Raw genomic sequence first — 15,825 nt, 5'->3', positions numbered from 1 at the left:
AAGGAATGGGCCGGAATTACAGCAAATCCAATTCCCTAAATAGCACCAACATATTATACATGAAGTGCTCATGCCACTTGTTATCCCCCCACCAAAGCGGAGGGCCAAATTCAGGGAAAGACCATTAACATACAAGTTAATACATGATCACTGAGCTCAGGGGCATGAAATCTTTCAGCAATCAGCCTTGTGACGCAGCCTCCTCGCCCGCCGTCACGTGGGGGACTTGTGTGACACACATGCCCCATGTGCTATAATGTTGGCAGCCACGTTGGGCGCAAATCTGGAAGTAGAGTTTGGACACATCGGCGGATGGCATCAGGTAAAGTCTAACTGCATGGGGCACCGTGGGGGGGGGGGCAGCAGCTGGGGGTGGTGAGGTGAGGAGACGGTGTCACAAGGCCGATTGCCAAAAGATTTCACCCTGAAATTGGTTGTGAATCTGCCTGTTGTTTATGGCGGCCAACAGATCTCTCCTCTGATCAGATTCAATCAGAGAGAGATCTGTCCATTGGTCATTCTGCCACCAAAATTGCTAGATGTATGGATACTTTTATAGAAGACCACCGGATAGACCATCAGATAGATCCCTCTCTAAACAAAGCTAATCATAGAGTAATCTAATGGATTTCAGGTGAAATCAATTAAAAATCTGTTGAGTCGCACTGCCGGCCTTGCCGCCTGCAGGCCTCCCCATCTGTGCTCCCCCGGCCGTCAGCAGTACTCTCACTTGACTGGCTGGAGCATGTCTTCTTGGGTCCTGTGTTTTAAGTTCTTCCAACGCGTCGCCACCTCGGTGTGTCCCTCTTCTCTCCCAGTCATGTGACCAGGAAGGTAAAGTTCAAACACTAGTGCTTCGGAAGCATACACACTGGAGCTCTAGTGTTGGAACTTAAGCTTCAGTCAAAGGACCAGGAAGAGAAGAGGGACACACAGAGGCAAAGAAGGTAAAGCATTGGACCCAAGAGGACACACACCAGCTGACAGGTGAGAGTACTGCCCCTATTCTGAATTGGTCGCCACGGAATCGAACGCTGCTAGCTATGCATTTCCGATCCTCTACCTCAAAATATTCTGTCTTGTCCGGTCCACCGTATCAATCGATTTTGGATGGAAATGTTTTGCGATTTTGCAGCAGATTTGACCACAGTGATCGAATCTGCTGTATATCAATGGTCAAAATTGAGTCAATGCAGAAAGAAAATGAAGGTCGGCACTGCAATGAATCATCCATGTTTAATGAACAAAGTTGTATTGCGTTCGAAAGGTACAGCAATAGTGAGCAAATGTGGCATACAAAGAGTTGGTGCAGATACCAGTCCTGATGGGCAGGAGCCTCCGTAGAAGCGCTGTGTGCGTGAAACGGCCATCACTACAACGGCTAGTATGGCCCTGCACCCACCACTCCACTGACTGCCCAGCTGTAATCCACCCCTGCGTTTGCCTATGACAGGGGTTACACAAACTATATAACACATTATATAAATAACTTGTGTTATACACACAACATATGCATTGCTTTTATAAAATACTGCCTCACTATGCCACTGTTAGCTGGCAGCATGAGTAGAAGGCTCTGGCTCCAAAGGTTTTTTTGAAGACTATGGGAGTGGTCTATGATGACTATGGGAGTGGTCAAGTTATTAGATTCTTTATGTTATTCTGAGGTTGTAGGAGGTGTGATGTAGTTGTAACAAATCCTTCACGATATCCGGGCCTAGGTTGTGTAGGGATGTCAGTGTTAGCATGGCAATTTTGAAAATGGTTCTCCATTTTATGGGTAGCCAGTGTAGTGAGCAAAGGATTGGTGTTATGTGGCAATGGTGGGGTTGGCTTGTTAACAGTCTTAATGCAACAACACAATTGATTCAATAAAAACAGTAAGCGTGTAAAAATACTGGCTAGGCTAGCCAAGCCTGGCAATATAGCCGTGAGGCTATGACATGTCTTTTATTTTCCATATCTATTGTATTTAGTATATTTATGTAGCATGGTGAGCACTTTGCACTTTAGATAGACCCTATGACGAAGCCCCTAATTATTACGGGGTGAAACATGTAGGATTTATAAGTGGGGTGTTGTATGTTTTATTAGCAACTTTATCTGGGTAATGGGGAGAATCCATGTAGTGAGCTAAACTCGCTAGCTTCATCCACAGGGCTCTGTGTACTTCTTTCTCCCTTCCACAGTCTGGATATGGAAACAGTATTTTTACAGGCTAATGGTTTTTAGTGGTCAGAAGAAAAGTTGTTTTAATCTCTTTTGCAAAGGTATAGATTTGTGTACATTATTTTTTATTATCATTATTATTATTTATTGAATTTATAAAGCGCCAACATATTACGCAGCGCTGCACAATAGATAAAAGGGTAAACATACAAGGTAGGACATACAGGAAACTCACAACAAAACAAGATCATGCAAATGATTTGATAATAAAGTGTCATAGGTCAAAATAGAGATTATTCTAGTCCACAAAAGGGGTGATTGTCAGTAACATTGCATAATCAAGCTGGAAACACTAAAGGTCCGTACACACGCCGGACTGGAGGCAACGACGGGTCCGTCGTCACCTCCCGCTGGGTGGGCGTTCCAGCGACAGTCCGGCGTGTGTACAGTCTGTCCGGCGGATCGCTCAGAAACAGCCGTATCAGTCCGGCGACAGACTGTACACACGCCGGACTGTCGCTGGAACGCCCACCAAGCGGGTGGTGACGACGGACCCGTCATTGCCTCCAGTCCGGCGTGTGTACGGACCTTAAGGGAGAGGGCCCTGCCAGAGGCTTACAATATAAAGGGTGGGGGTGTAGACAATAGATGCATCTGTTGAGAAGGTGTCTAACAGAACATATTATGGTGCTGGTGTAGGGGGGTATGCAAGCATGAAAGGGTGAGTCTTGAGAGCTTGTGTGAATGTATTAAAGGTGGGAGCGAGTCTGGTGGCTGGAGGGAGCGAGTTCCAGAGAGCAGCTTATTGCGTGTGGATCTGGCATTCCAGAGTCCACAGGAAACAGGGAGCGAATGCCTAGGGGTAGGATGGATAGGAATAAGGTTATGCCGAGGGGGTGTGTGGGTAGAGTGTGGGGGGGAGGGAAGGGAGGTGCATGGGGATTGAGGGCCAAAAGGGAGTCTAAGGACAGAAGGGGAGAGGGTGCGGGGAAACAGAAGGAGGACAAGGTGTAGAAGGAGGTTTTGTTAACAGCCTTAGGGCAGCATTCTGTACTAGCTGCAAGTGGTGTAGATCTTTATTTTAAAGGCCAGCACAGAGGGCATTGCAATTATCAAGAGGCATGAACAAGGTTTTCTAAGACCCTCTGAAAGACGGAGTTATACGTACAATATAAACGTTACATGTGTAATGCAAGTTACACTATTCATGTAACAAATGTTACTGTAGGCAGTTTCCATAGCTCCAGCTGAGCTTTACATGTGCTGTGTGTCACGTAAGGTTTAATGTAGTCAGGCACACAGTCCTATGGTAGTTGGGAGCAACCAGCCGTACACAGTGAAACACTCAGCATTGAATGAGGAAGTACTGCATAAAAAACACAAAAAGGTGCTTCCCCCACTTATCTTTCCAATAACCGCAGCCCTTGTGGATACATAAGGGCCGAGCCATCATCCACTTGGAATAAAGAAAGCTTTATAAAGTAGTTCAGCCTCTGATGTGAATTAGAGCGAAGGTTGTTTTTACCTTTGACACAGTAGTATATGGCATATTTTAGGTAAATGATTACTGAGAATCTTTATATGCTGCTTAAACCTCCCTTGGGATAGGCTTACTTTTCTACAAGACAGAACATAACATGATAACATGATAATAAGTGATATACTAAGATGGTTTTACTATACAGATACTGGTTATGAAGCTGCATACTGTGCAGCTTCACCTGCCTCTCAGTGCAGCCAAGAATGTCAAATAGGACTCTGCTTAGCAACAAGCTCTGTGGGTGGGCAGGGCTGCTGACGATACTTGGATTGCATCAGCCTGCTGTTCAGACTGCAAAAGGGTGGGGTTAAGAATGAATGCTGCTGAAAAGGTTGCAGCTTACAGCAATGCAGGAAGTATTCAGGTTCAAGGCCAAGCGGTTTGAAGGTGATTTATTTGGTATCACCTAATCATTAATACTTTACTATACATTGGGGTTGATTCACTAGACCGTGCTAACGCATAGCACGACCACGCTAGCCTTTTGTGCGCGTTATAACGCTAGCGCGCCCCTGCTATACGTTAGCGCGGTTTAGTGAATAAACACCATTATAATTGCTTTCTTGTTGACCTGTTTTTTTTCCCTTTTTTAACTTAGATGGTGGTACTTATTGTATCTGCATTCAGATGAAGATCTCAGTGCAGGATGATGGTAAGTTCTGGGAGTCTTTTTCATGTCAAAATTGGTCACATTGATGGGACATGCTGGAAAATCTTGGGCAAAAGCGCTTGATCGGTGCGCGGCCCTATCTGTATTTAACATTGCAGCAATGGATGGAACCCTTGCTGCTGTCCCCAAGTGTAAAATGTCCCGTCCCCCCAGCAAGCTGAAATAATGTTTACCATTAGTGCGCCAATTCACCAAAGGTTGTGCAATAAGAAAAAAATATTCAGAAAAATACCACATTCGGTATTTTAGACTTTTGTGTGCTAATTCACCAATATTAACAGGTGCGGTAGAAGTTCGGTAATTTACCAAAGCCCAGTTGTCGGTAACAGAAGAGTCTGAGTTGTTACATGCTGTTCTCCGTGCAGAGACAGCATTACAATAGTATGAGGTATCCTGGCATTCCTTCAGAAGTGCATGTTTTGTTATAGTGCCTCTGCTTGCTATGAATCTAGTCTCCATTAGTCTTTAACCACTTCAGGACCACAGTCTTTCTACCCCTTAAGGACCAGGCACTTTTTTTCCATTCAGACCACTGCAGCTTTCACGGTTTATTGCTCGCTCATACAACCTACCACCTAAATGAATTTTGGCTCCTTTTCTTGTCACTAATAAAGCTTTCTTTTGGTGCTATTTGATTGCTCCTGCGATTTTTACTTTTTATTAAATTCATCAAAAAAGACATGAATTTTGGCAAAAAAATGATTTTTTTAACTTTCTGTGCTGACATTTTTCAAATAAAGTAAAATTTCTGTATACATGCAGCGCGAAAAATGTGGACAAACATGTTTTTGATAAAAAAAAACCCATTCAGTGTATATTTATTGGTTTGGGTAGAAGTTATAGCGTTTACAAACTATGGTGCAAAAAGTGAATTTTCCCATTTTCAAGCATCTATGACTTTTCTGACCCCCTGTCATGTTTCATGAGGGGCTAGAATTCCAGGATAGTATAAATACCCCCCAAATGACCCCATTTTGGAAAGAAGACATCCCAAAGTATTCACTGAGAGGCATAGTGAGTTCATAGAAGATATTATTTTTTGTCACAAGTAAGCGGAAAATGACATTTTGTGACAAAAAAAAAGAAAAAAAAAAGAGTTTCCATTTCTTCTAACTTGCGACAAAAAAAAAATGAAATCTGCCACGGACTCACCATGCCCCTCTCTGAATACCTTGAAGTGTCTACTTTTCAAAATGGGGTCATTTGTGGGGTGTTTACTGTCCTGACATTTTGGGGGTGCTAAATTGTAAGCACCCCTGTAAAGCCTAAAGGTGCTCATTGGACTTTGGACCCCTTAGCGCAGTTAGGCTGCAAAAAAGTGCCACACATGTGGTATTGCCGTACTCAGTAGAAGTAGTATAATGTGTTTTGGGGTGTATTTTTACACATACCCATGCTGGGTGGGAGAAATATCTCTGTAAATGACAATTTTTTTTCATTTTTTTTTAGACACAATTGTCCATTTACAGAGTTATTTCTCCCACCCAGCATGGGTATGTGTAAAAATACACCCCAAAACACATTATACTACTTCTCCCGAGTACGGCGATACCACATGTGTGGCACTTTTTTGCACCCTAACTGCGCTAAAGGGCCCAAAGTCCAATGAGTACCTTTAGGATTTCACAGGTCATTTTGCGACATTTGGTTTCAAGACTACTCCTCACGGTTTAGGGCCCCTAAAATGCCAGGGCAGTATAGGAACCCCACAAATGACCCCATTTTAGAAAGAAGACACCCCAAGGTATTCCGTTAGGAGTATGGTGAGTTCATAGAAGATTTTATTTTTTGTCACAAGTTAGCGGAACATGACACTTTGTGGAAAAAAACAATTAAAATCAATTTCCGCTAACTTGTGACAAAAAAATAAAATCTTCTATGAACTCCCCATACTCCTAACTGAATACCTTGGGGTGTCTTCTTTCTAAAATGGGGTCATTTGTGGGGTTCCTATACTGCCCTGGCATTTTAGGGGCCCTAAACCATGAGGAGTAGTCTGGAAATCAAATTCCGCAAAATGACCTGTGAAATCCTAAAGGTACTCATTGGACTTTGGGCCCTTTAGCGCAGTTAGGGTGCAAAAAAGTGCCACACATGTGGTATTGCCGTACTCGGGAGAAGTAGTATAATGTGTTTTGGGGTGTATTTTTACACATACCCATGCTGGGTGGGAGAAATAACTCTGTAAATGGACAATCATGTGTAAAAAATCAAAAGATTGTCATTTACAGAGGTATTTCTCCCACCCAGCATGGGTATGTGTAAAAATACACCCTAAAACACATTATACTACTTCTCCCGAGTACGGCAATACCACATGTGTGGCACTTTTTTGCACCCTAACTGCGCTAAAGGGCCCAAAGTCCAATGAGTACCTTTAGGATTTCACAGGTCATTTTGCGGAATTTGATTTTCAGACTACTCCTCACGGTTTAGGGCCCCTAAAATGCCAGGGCAGTATAGGAACCCCACAAATGACCCCATTTTAGAAAGAAGACACCCCAAGGTATTCCGTTAGGAGTATGGTGAGTTTATAGAAGATTTTATTTATTGTCACAAGTTAGCGGAACATGACACTTTGTGGAAAAAAACAATTAAAATCAATTTCCGCTAACTTGTGACAAATAAATCAAATCTTCTATGAACTCACCATACTCCTAACGGAATACCTTAGGGTGTCTTCTTTCTAAAATGGGGTCATTTGTGGGGTTCCTATACTTCCCTGGCATTTTAGGGGCCCTAAAGGTACTCATTGGACTTTGGGCCCTTTAGCACAGTTAGGGTGCAAAAAAGTGCCACACATGTGGTATCGCCATACTCGGGAGAAGTAGTACAATGTGTTTTGGGGTGTATTTTTACACATACCCATGCTGGGTGGGAGAAATAACTCTGTAAATGGACAATTGTGTGTAAAAAAATCAAAAGATTGTCATTTACAGAGGTATTTCTCCCACCCAGCATGGGTATGTGTAAAAATACACCCCAAAACACATTATACTACTTCTCCCGAGTACGGCGATACCACATGTGTGGCACTTTTTTGCACCCTAACTGCGCTAAGGGGCCCAGAGTCCAATGAGTACCTTTAGGCTTTACAGGGGTGCTCAAAATTTAGCACCCCGCCCACTTGCCAGGACAGTTAACAAACCCCACAAATGACCCCATTTTGGAAAGAATACACGCTAAGGTATTCCATGAGGGCCATGGTGAGTTCATAGAAAATTTTATTTTTTGTCACAAGTTAGCGGAAAATGACATTTTGTGAAAAAAAATAAAAACACAAAACCACAATTTCTGCTAACTTGTGACAAAAAATAAAACATTCTATGAACTCACCATGCACCTCACGGAATACTTTGGGGTGTCCTCTTTCCAAAATGGCATCATTCGTGGGGTCTGTCCTGGCATTTTAGGGTCTCTGCAATCATTACATGTATGGCCAGTATTAGGAGTTTCTGCTATACTCCTTATATTGGGCATAAGGGTAATGCACTGTGGGCTGAAAGGAAAAATGAACGTCAAACAATCAATCAATGTGGATGAAAAAATATCTGCCAAAAAATTTTGAAAAAAAAAGAGGAGGAAGGCGTCTGCCAGGACATAGGAGCTGCCGCCCCAAAAATCCAAACCCACCAGCTCATATGCCCTGGCAAACCTGATTTATCCATTCACACTGATCGATGTGGATGAACAAATCATTGCCAGAGTTCTTTTTTGATACAAAGTGTTTGCCAAAGCATATGAATCCCCAACACCACTCCTCGGCCCATATGCCTCGGCAAACGTATCTTTTTGACTGCGGAGGAGAAATCTCGTCCTGCAGCGCTACATGCACCGACTTGTGTGTAAGCTGACAGACGCGCAATGTTCTGTCAGGATGCACCATCAGTGCTGCAGCTGATTGGTCGGTCTGGATAGAAAAAAAGAGAGAAGAAAAAAAGACAAAACAATACAAAAAGGAGGGGAAGGCGTCTGCCAGGACATAGGAGCTGCCGCCCCAAAAATCCAAACCCACCAGCTCGTATGCCCTGGCAAACCTGATTTATCCATTCACACCGATCGATGTGGATGAACAAATCATTGCCAGAGTTCTTTTTTGATACAAAGTGTTTGCCAAAGCATATGAATCCCCAACACCACTCCTCGGCCCATATGCCTCGGCAAACGTATCTTTTTGACTGCGGAGGAGAAATCTCGTCCTGCAGCGCTGCATGCACCGACTTGTGTGTAAGCTGACAGACGCGCAATGTTCTGTCAGGATGCACCATCAGTACTGCAGCTGGTTAGTCGTTCGCTCGGTCCACCTGGAAGGTTATTGGATGGAAAAAGAGAAAAAAAAACCCCAAAAAACAAGCAAGCAGCAAAGCAATTACTTCATTAACATTAATAACCTTTGAACTTTTTTAATAAAAAACTTAACATTGCAAACCAAACATTAACTTCTTTGCTTACCTGGTTTTTTTTTTTTTTTTTTACTTACCTCCCGAGGACAAACCTCTCCTCCCCCATGGAACAATGTGCGAAGTGCAAATCGCACAGAGTTGTGGCGAAATACATTACGCAATTTGTCCCAAGTGAAAGGAGAGGTTTCTGGCAGCCCTGTGTATTAGGGTCTCTGGAAACCCGATGTTTGGTTTCACACTGCATATTGACATATCCGGTGGGTCGAGCCCGCCGCACCGTATCGTCCAAAACAGACCTTCAGGCAATACCACAAGAGTAGCATTCGGCCTAGTAATGAACTGCGTCGCCATAGACTAACATGACTTCCGGGCCGATCGATATTGCCACAGAAGCCACGCAGTAACGTAGGCATGCACTAGCGTTAAGTCAAGCACTTCCGGCGTAGGGGGGGACCGCAAAGTGTGACTTTTGCTAGGCATTTTGCCCTAACGCATCGCAGCAGTGTGAAATAGCACTGAGAGACCCTTGTGTGCCTACCGCTGTGTGTGGAGTTCCCTACTCTCTAATAGTGTACCTGCTCGTGGTACCTCTTAAAACACTCCCCTAGGCATAGGCCAGGCTGGTCAGGACAGGTGGGACAATAAACAGTGGTGTCACGCCTTATTCCAGCCCTGCTGCAGACACGACAGCGTTTTCTTCGAATTCGTTGACCTGGGGTAGTCGGAATTGGATAGGCGTAATGCCTTCCATGCAGCCGGCTAGTTGCATCTTGGGGTTGGGCCACGGCACCTCCTGGATACAGGAGTTCCATCACGATCTGTTTATTAAATTGAATAAACGATCCAGTTCTCCCAGCCTTACTGTAGAGAACAAAGCTGTTGTAAATTGCCAATTGAATGAGGTAAAAAGACACTTTTTTATACCAGCGTCTTGTTTTTCGGGCAACTAAATAGGGCGCTAACCTCTGGTCATTGAAGTCCACCCCTCCCATGTTAGTATTATACTCATGGACGACAAGGGGTTTTTCAATGACCTCAGTTCGCCGTTGAATTTCAACTGTCGTGTCTGCGTGAATGGTGGACAGGAAGTAAACCTCCCTCTTGTCCTTCCATTTCACCGCGAGCAGGTCGTCAGCACACAAGGCGGCCCTCTGCCCCCGTTGAAGTCTGGTGGTAATGAGCCGTTGGGGGAAGCCCCGGCGACTAGGCCGCACGGTGCCACAGCATCGGATTTTTTCTATTTTTAAGTGCTGAAAGAGGGCCACACTTGTGTAATAATTGTCCACAAAAAGATGGTACCCCTTCTGGAACAAGGGTGACACCAAGTCCCACACAACCTTTCCACTGCTCCCCAGGTAGTCAGGGCATCCGACCGGCTCCAATTTTGAGTCTTTTCCCTCATAGACCCTAAAATAAGATGTATAGCCTGTGGCCCTTTCACAGAGCTTATACAGTTTCACCCCATACCGGGCGCGCTTGTTTGGGATGTACTGTTTGATGCGAAGGCGCCCGGTAAAGCGTATGAGGGACTCGTCGACGCAGATGTCCTGGTCAGGGGTATAAGCATCTGCAAATCTGGATGACAGGTGGTCTATGAGGGGTCGAATTTTGTGGAGCCGGTCAAAAGCAGGGTGGTCACTTCGATGACAGGTTTCGTTGTCATTGAAGTGCAGGAAGCGCAGGATGTTCTCAAATCGTGTCCTGGACATGGCAGCAGAGTACAGGGGAACATGATGTGCTGGGTCCGTAGACCAATAAGACCGCAACACATTTTGCTTTACTAGTCCCGTGTGAAGGAGAAGGCCCAAAAAAATTTTAATTTCGGAAACTTGGACTGGTTTCCACCGAAAAGGCTGGGCAAGGAACTTTTCCGGATTGGCGGTTATATATTGTGTGGCCTTACGGTTGGTCTCTGCCACAATTAAGTCCAAGAGATCCTGGGTGAAGAACAGATAGAAAAAGTCTAGGGCCGATCCTAGATTATCTGTCTCCACCTGGACTCCAGACTGGGCGGTGAAAGGGGGAAGTACGGGTGCGGCGGAATCAGGGGATTGCCAATTTGGGTTTGCCAGCACCTCTGGTAAATTAGGGGTAGTACGGGCCCGTCTTCTTGGTGGCTGCGACTGGGATCTTACTGCACGTGCCACCGAACCAGTTTCAACTTCCATGCTGGTGCTCGCCACTTCACCAGGGTTTACGGAAGTACTGGTGCTAGGTCCAGGAGATGTTGTGCTGCTGGTGCCTGCCCCACCATGAAATCTCAGACCAGCACGAACACCACTCTGCTGCCCTTGAGGCTGATCCTGCGCCACCTGCGGTCCAACAACATGGGGTGTGGTACGCCTGGCTTTAGCCGGGACCTCAACCTCGTCATCACTATCGGTCAGTGAGCCACTGCTCAATTCAGGTTCAAACTCTGACCCGGAAGATTCGTCGAATGAGGCGTCCCAATCGTCCTCATCCGACTGGGCCATGTACCTGAGAACCTCATCATCGGAATACCCCTTTCTTGCCATGGTGGGCTGCTAAATTTAGGGGGTATTCCTCTGAGACTACGCAGAAAAAAGAGCACCTACCTAGCAAAAGGGAGTATTTGAGAGGTAGAAAGCTGTGGTCACTGAGTTTTGATAAAAAAAATAAATCAAAACTGAGGTTTACAGTGCCACAGCTATTGTACAGTGTTTTTTGCAGTGATCAGAAAAAAAATTCTGTCACTGCGGTGGGGCGGGCTGAACGCAAGTGCAGGCGAGCGATCAGGCCTGATCGGGCAAACACTGCGTTTTTTTTTTGTGGATCCTAGTGACCCTAATAGATCTGACTGCGATCAGTAATGATCACTTACAGATACTATATAGTACCAATGTTGATTAGCGACAGTGATGACGCTAATTAGTGACTGTGGTGCAGTGGGTTGAGCACTAACTGACACTTACAAAGGGGCCTAGCTAACTGGCCTAACTGCTAACACTAGTGATACTAAAAAAGTGACAGTTTTCACTGATCACTCTTTTTAGATCACTAGGATAGTGACAGGGGGGTGGTGGTGAGTGGGGAATCAGAGGCAATCACAAACAATCACAGGACAATCAAAGGCAATCGCAGGCCAATCACAGGGCACTCAATTCACGGGACAATCAAAGCCAATCAAATCCAATCACGGCACAATCAAAGCCAATCACAGGCCAATCAAACCAATCACGGCACAATCAAAGCCAATCGCGGGACAAAGCCGATCACGGGACAATCAAAGCCAATCACGGGCCAATCAAAGCCAATCACAGGCCAATCAAAGCCAATCACAGGCCAATCAAAGCCAATCACAGGCCAATCACGGGACAATCACGGGACAATCAAATACAATTACAGCACAATCAAATTGAATGTCAGCACAATGAAATTGAATGTCAGCACAATCAAATGCAATTACAGCACAATCAATTACAATGCACTGGGAAGGTGATTGGGGGGGGGAGGGGGGGGTCTGAGGGCGATCAGAGGGTGTGGGGGGTTGACTAGGTGTCCGCACGGGGCAGACTGGGTCCTGATCTGGTAGGTGGCAGACACAGGGGGTGACGATAGGAGATCAGTGAGGGATTACAGGGGAGAATAGATGTAAACAATGCACTGGGGAGGTTATCAGCAGGGGGGGGCTGAGGGCAATCTGAGGGTCTGGGTGGGTGATCAGGTGCCCCCAAGGGACAGTTTAGGGTCTGCTCTGATGGGTGGTGGTGACAAGGGGTGATAGGCAGGTGATAAGCAGGTGATAGACAGGTGATCAGTGGGTAAGGCAGCTGTATACAAACGTATACAGTATACAGGGGGGTGGTCTGGGGGGTGGTCTGGGGGGGATCTGAGGGTAGGGAGGGTGATCAGGGAACCCTAGGGGGGCAGTTAGGGACCTACCCTAGGGGATAGCGTCCCTAGATAGTGACAGGGAGTGATTGATGGGTTTTTAGGTGGGTGGTGGGGTGCAGATGCTGGTGTGCTGGGGTGGTCGGGGGGGTTCTGAGGGCTGGGGTGGGCGATCGGGTGGTCTGTGTGGGGCAAAGAGTGTTTTGCTGCACTTATCTGCCGGGCTGCCGTCCTCACTGATGGTCGCACGACGAGTGACCATCAGCGGAGGAGGCAGCCAGTATAATACACTTTGTTACAATAACAAAGTGTATTATACACTCTGATTGGCCAGATCGCGCAAGTTTGAAACCCGCCGGCGCTGCTGATTGGCCGGCGGGTTTCCGAGTAGGGTGGGCGGAGCCTATTACCGGCGGCGATCGCATCATTGATGACGCGATCGCCGCACAGCCACCGCTGATGCCGCCCCCGCCGATGGGCGTATTGCGGTCGTTTGGGCCCGGACTTTGCCGCCGCCCATCGGCTGGGGGCGGTCCTCAAGTGGTTAACATTTTATTTATTTTCCACACGTAGATGAACTCCAAGAGACTTTACACATGCCCTGCTTAGGTTATTTCCCCACTAGCTCCTTATTTCCCCCACTAGCCCATCCATATTTTCAAACAGGAACTTAAGAGGTTAAAATGATGATGAAGGGTGGCAGGGGAAGCCCATTTTGTTCTGTAATCTCTCTGCTCACTGCATGGGGGGAAGGAAACCTTCGGGGTCCAATCAAAATCACTTGCAGGAGACAGGGGCTGTTTCTATTGGCTTCTGCTCCTGTCAGTCATAGCGAATCATCTCTGAGTCCTGCACTGATACCAACAGAAGAGAACTGTCGGTAATGGAACTGTGTTTTACCACATGCTGTAACCTTGATGAATTTCTCCAGCTGCAACCGCACCTATGGATATCAATGTGCTGTGATCACCCCTGGAGTTGCAGGGATCCAATGTATCAGTTGAGAACATCCACACCGCCAGAATTTTCTCCTAGGTGATATTTTCACAACTTGTCAATAAAATACTCTTAAAGACACCAGCATATAAGAAAATAGTCAGAATAATTTTGATAGTAATTTTTCACAAACTTGTTGGTACTTTTTCAATTGCAAAGTGATGAAAAATTATTTGAAATACAAGAGGAAAAATTATCTCCTAGGAGAAAAAAGTAAATTGCATATGGCCCCCTCTGTGATACTTTTGCCGTTTATCAGTACTTTCAGTATAATGGGACACAAGTGAGAAGAAGTGGTACGCAGAAGTCAACAGGGTTCTGCAGGCATGTCAGTGTGATGTAAAATTTGGTTCATTCAGCTCCCAACAAAAACAAACAATTACCTTTTGTGTTTTTCAGCACTCTGCTGTAATCAGGATTGCTTTAAAGGAAAATAATTATTATTACAATTTAAATTTATATAGTTCCTAAATCTTAAAGTGTTTGGTTTCTTTTTACTTTTCAGGAGAGCCCTGCCTGCATTAGACTGCTGTTTATTCGCTCATCTGCATACATAAAGCACTGGGTCCGTCACCCCTTGCAATAAAAGAAAAATAATAAAAGTAAACACAGGAAAATTCTGAGTAGGCTTGGTACTACATTGTGCCCATGTTTATCTCATCCAGTTACATGTCAGTTCTGGTATGCTTCAATTGCGTATGGATGGGTTCCCATTTTTTTATCTTTGTTTCCTACCTCCGAAATAATGTAAACAGAGCATATTTGAGATTTAAAAAAAAATCTAACAGAAAAAGTCAGGTACACAGGAAGTGGGAGTGGCCTAAGCTCTACCCAATACTCCTATCCTTCCTCATCATGATTTGTCTACTGCTTATCATAGCTATATCCATCTATGGTGCCCATACATGAATCAAAAAAAACGTTCAATTTTCCCATTTATTCGATCTAAATGATCGAATCGAATAAAAATATTTTTTTTTTCGATCAAGAAATTCGAACGATTATCCAATTTTTTCGAGAAAAATCTTATCAGACATGTTGGAAAAATCTTTAGATTCGATCTAATGGAATAATCGACTAAATTATCTAATAAAAAAAAAAATGAAAAATTGTACCATGTATGGCTACCATAATGTCAACAGATTCTAAAGGGGTAATGGGAATCAGATGAAGCCCCATATGCACACTTGTTTAACGTTGGCTGAGGCATCTGATAATGCCAGATGGATAAACTTGGCTGAGCAACAGCATTGTACATGCCACTCCCCTGCCTGCCCTACCTGACCTCATGCACGTGACGCTACATCGTCCCTCCACCCTCCTGCATAGCAACAGAACGGGTTGTTAGCTAGACAGTTTACTTTGCATCTGTACTGCCCGGCCCAGCAATCCCTACTGGACAACATTACTCACAGATGTGTACGCACCTTTAGAACTTTGAGCCTAGATAACCGTTCCTATAACTCTAAAAGAAGTTAGCAAGATTTCAAGAGTATAATCAAAACATTTTCTACTAATAATAATCAGCTTTGGCTTTGTTTTCTTTAGTTTTCCAGTGTCGTGCTTTTGAATGCTACTGGATTAGTTTGGGCAATCTGGAAGAAAGTCGGAAAATGGCTACAATGAGATGGTCTGGCCAACGTGCTCCTGTTGAGCAGCAAAAGGCCTGGAAGTCATGTAAGTATGATATAGCAAGGCTACACATGGAAACCACAATAGTGTGCATGAAACTAGAGATAAGGGGGAGTCCTGGGTATATAAAATAATTAGAAATGAACCAAAAAGGAGTACAAGTGTCAGCTTCAGAATCAGAATATGAATCAGTTTTAATTTTGCCAAGCATGATGTCGTGCCTGGAATTGTTCCTGGCAACATACAGAGTACAGAGAAGGAAAACACACAGAGAACGACATAATAGCAGCTTTTGTGCAACATGGCAAATTAACATTAATATCAGCAGTGGAATACATAGCAGCAAGACTGTAATGGAAGTCAGCTGCCAGGAAGTGGCAGCAGGTATACAATATGTGCAACAGATATGCAGCAGCACCACTGGCAGTAGCAATGGCCACAACCTAGGTGGGGAGAGAAGGGAGAGTGTTGGTTGATGGAGTTAGGATGTTGAGAGCGTTTAATACACAGAACAAACACAGAACATTTATATCGCGCTTTTCTCCTGGCGGACTCAAAGCGCC

At 44.9% G+C, this 15,825-nt stretch overlaps 1 protein-coding gene across 1 annotated transcript in view; it reads left to right on the top strand.

Moving 5' to 3' along the window:
* Positions 1-15,825, top strand: part of LOC137528095 (uncharacterized) — a 71,408-nt gene that overhangs the window by 14,789 nt on the left and 40,794 nt on the right. Inside the window, exons 3-4 of the mRNA XM_068249371.1 lie at positions 4,308-4,361; positions 15,179-15,307. Of these exons, the coding sequence (XP_068105472.1) occupies positions 4,308-4,361; positions 15,179-15,307 (183 nt within the window). The remainder of the gene's footprint in view (positions 1-4,307; positions 4,362-15,178; positions 15,308-15,825) is intronic.

Source organism: Hyperolius riggenbachi, chromosome 8, assembly GCF_040937935.1.
Source record: "Hyperolius riggenbachi isolate aHypRig1 chromosome 8, aHypRig1.pri, whole genome shotgun sequence".
Classification (NCBI taxonomy): Eukaryota; Metazoa; Chordata; class Amphibia; order Anura; family Hyperoliidae; genus Hyperolius; species Hyperolius riggenbachi.
This window is presented reverse-complemented; position numbering and strand designations above follow the sequence as displayed.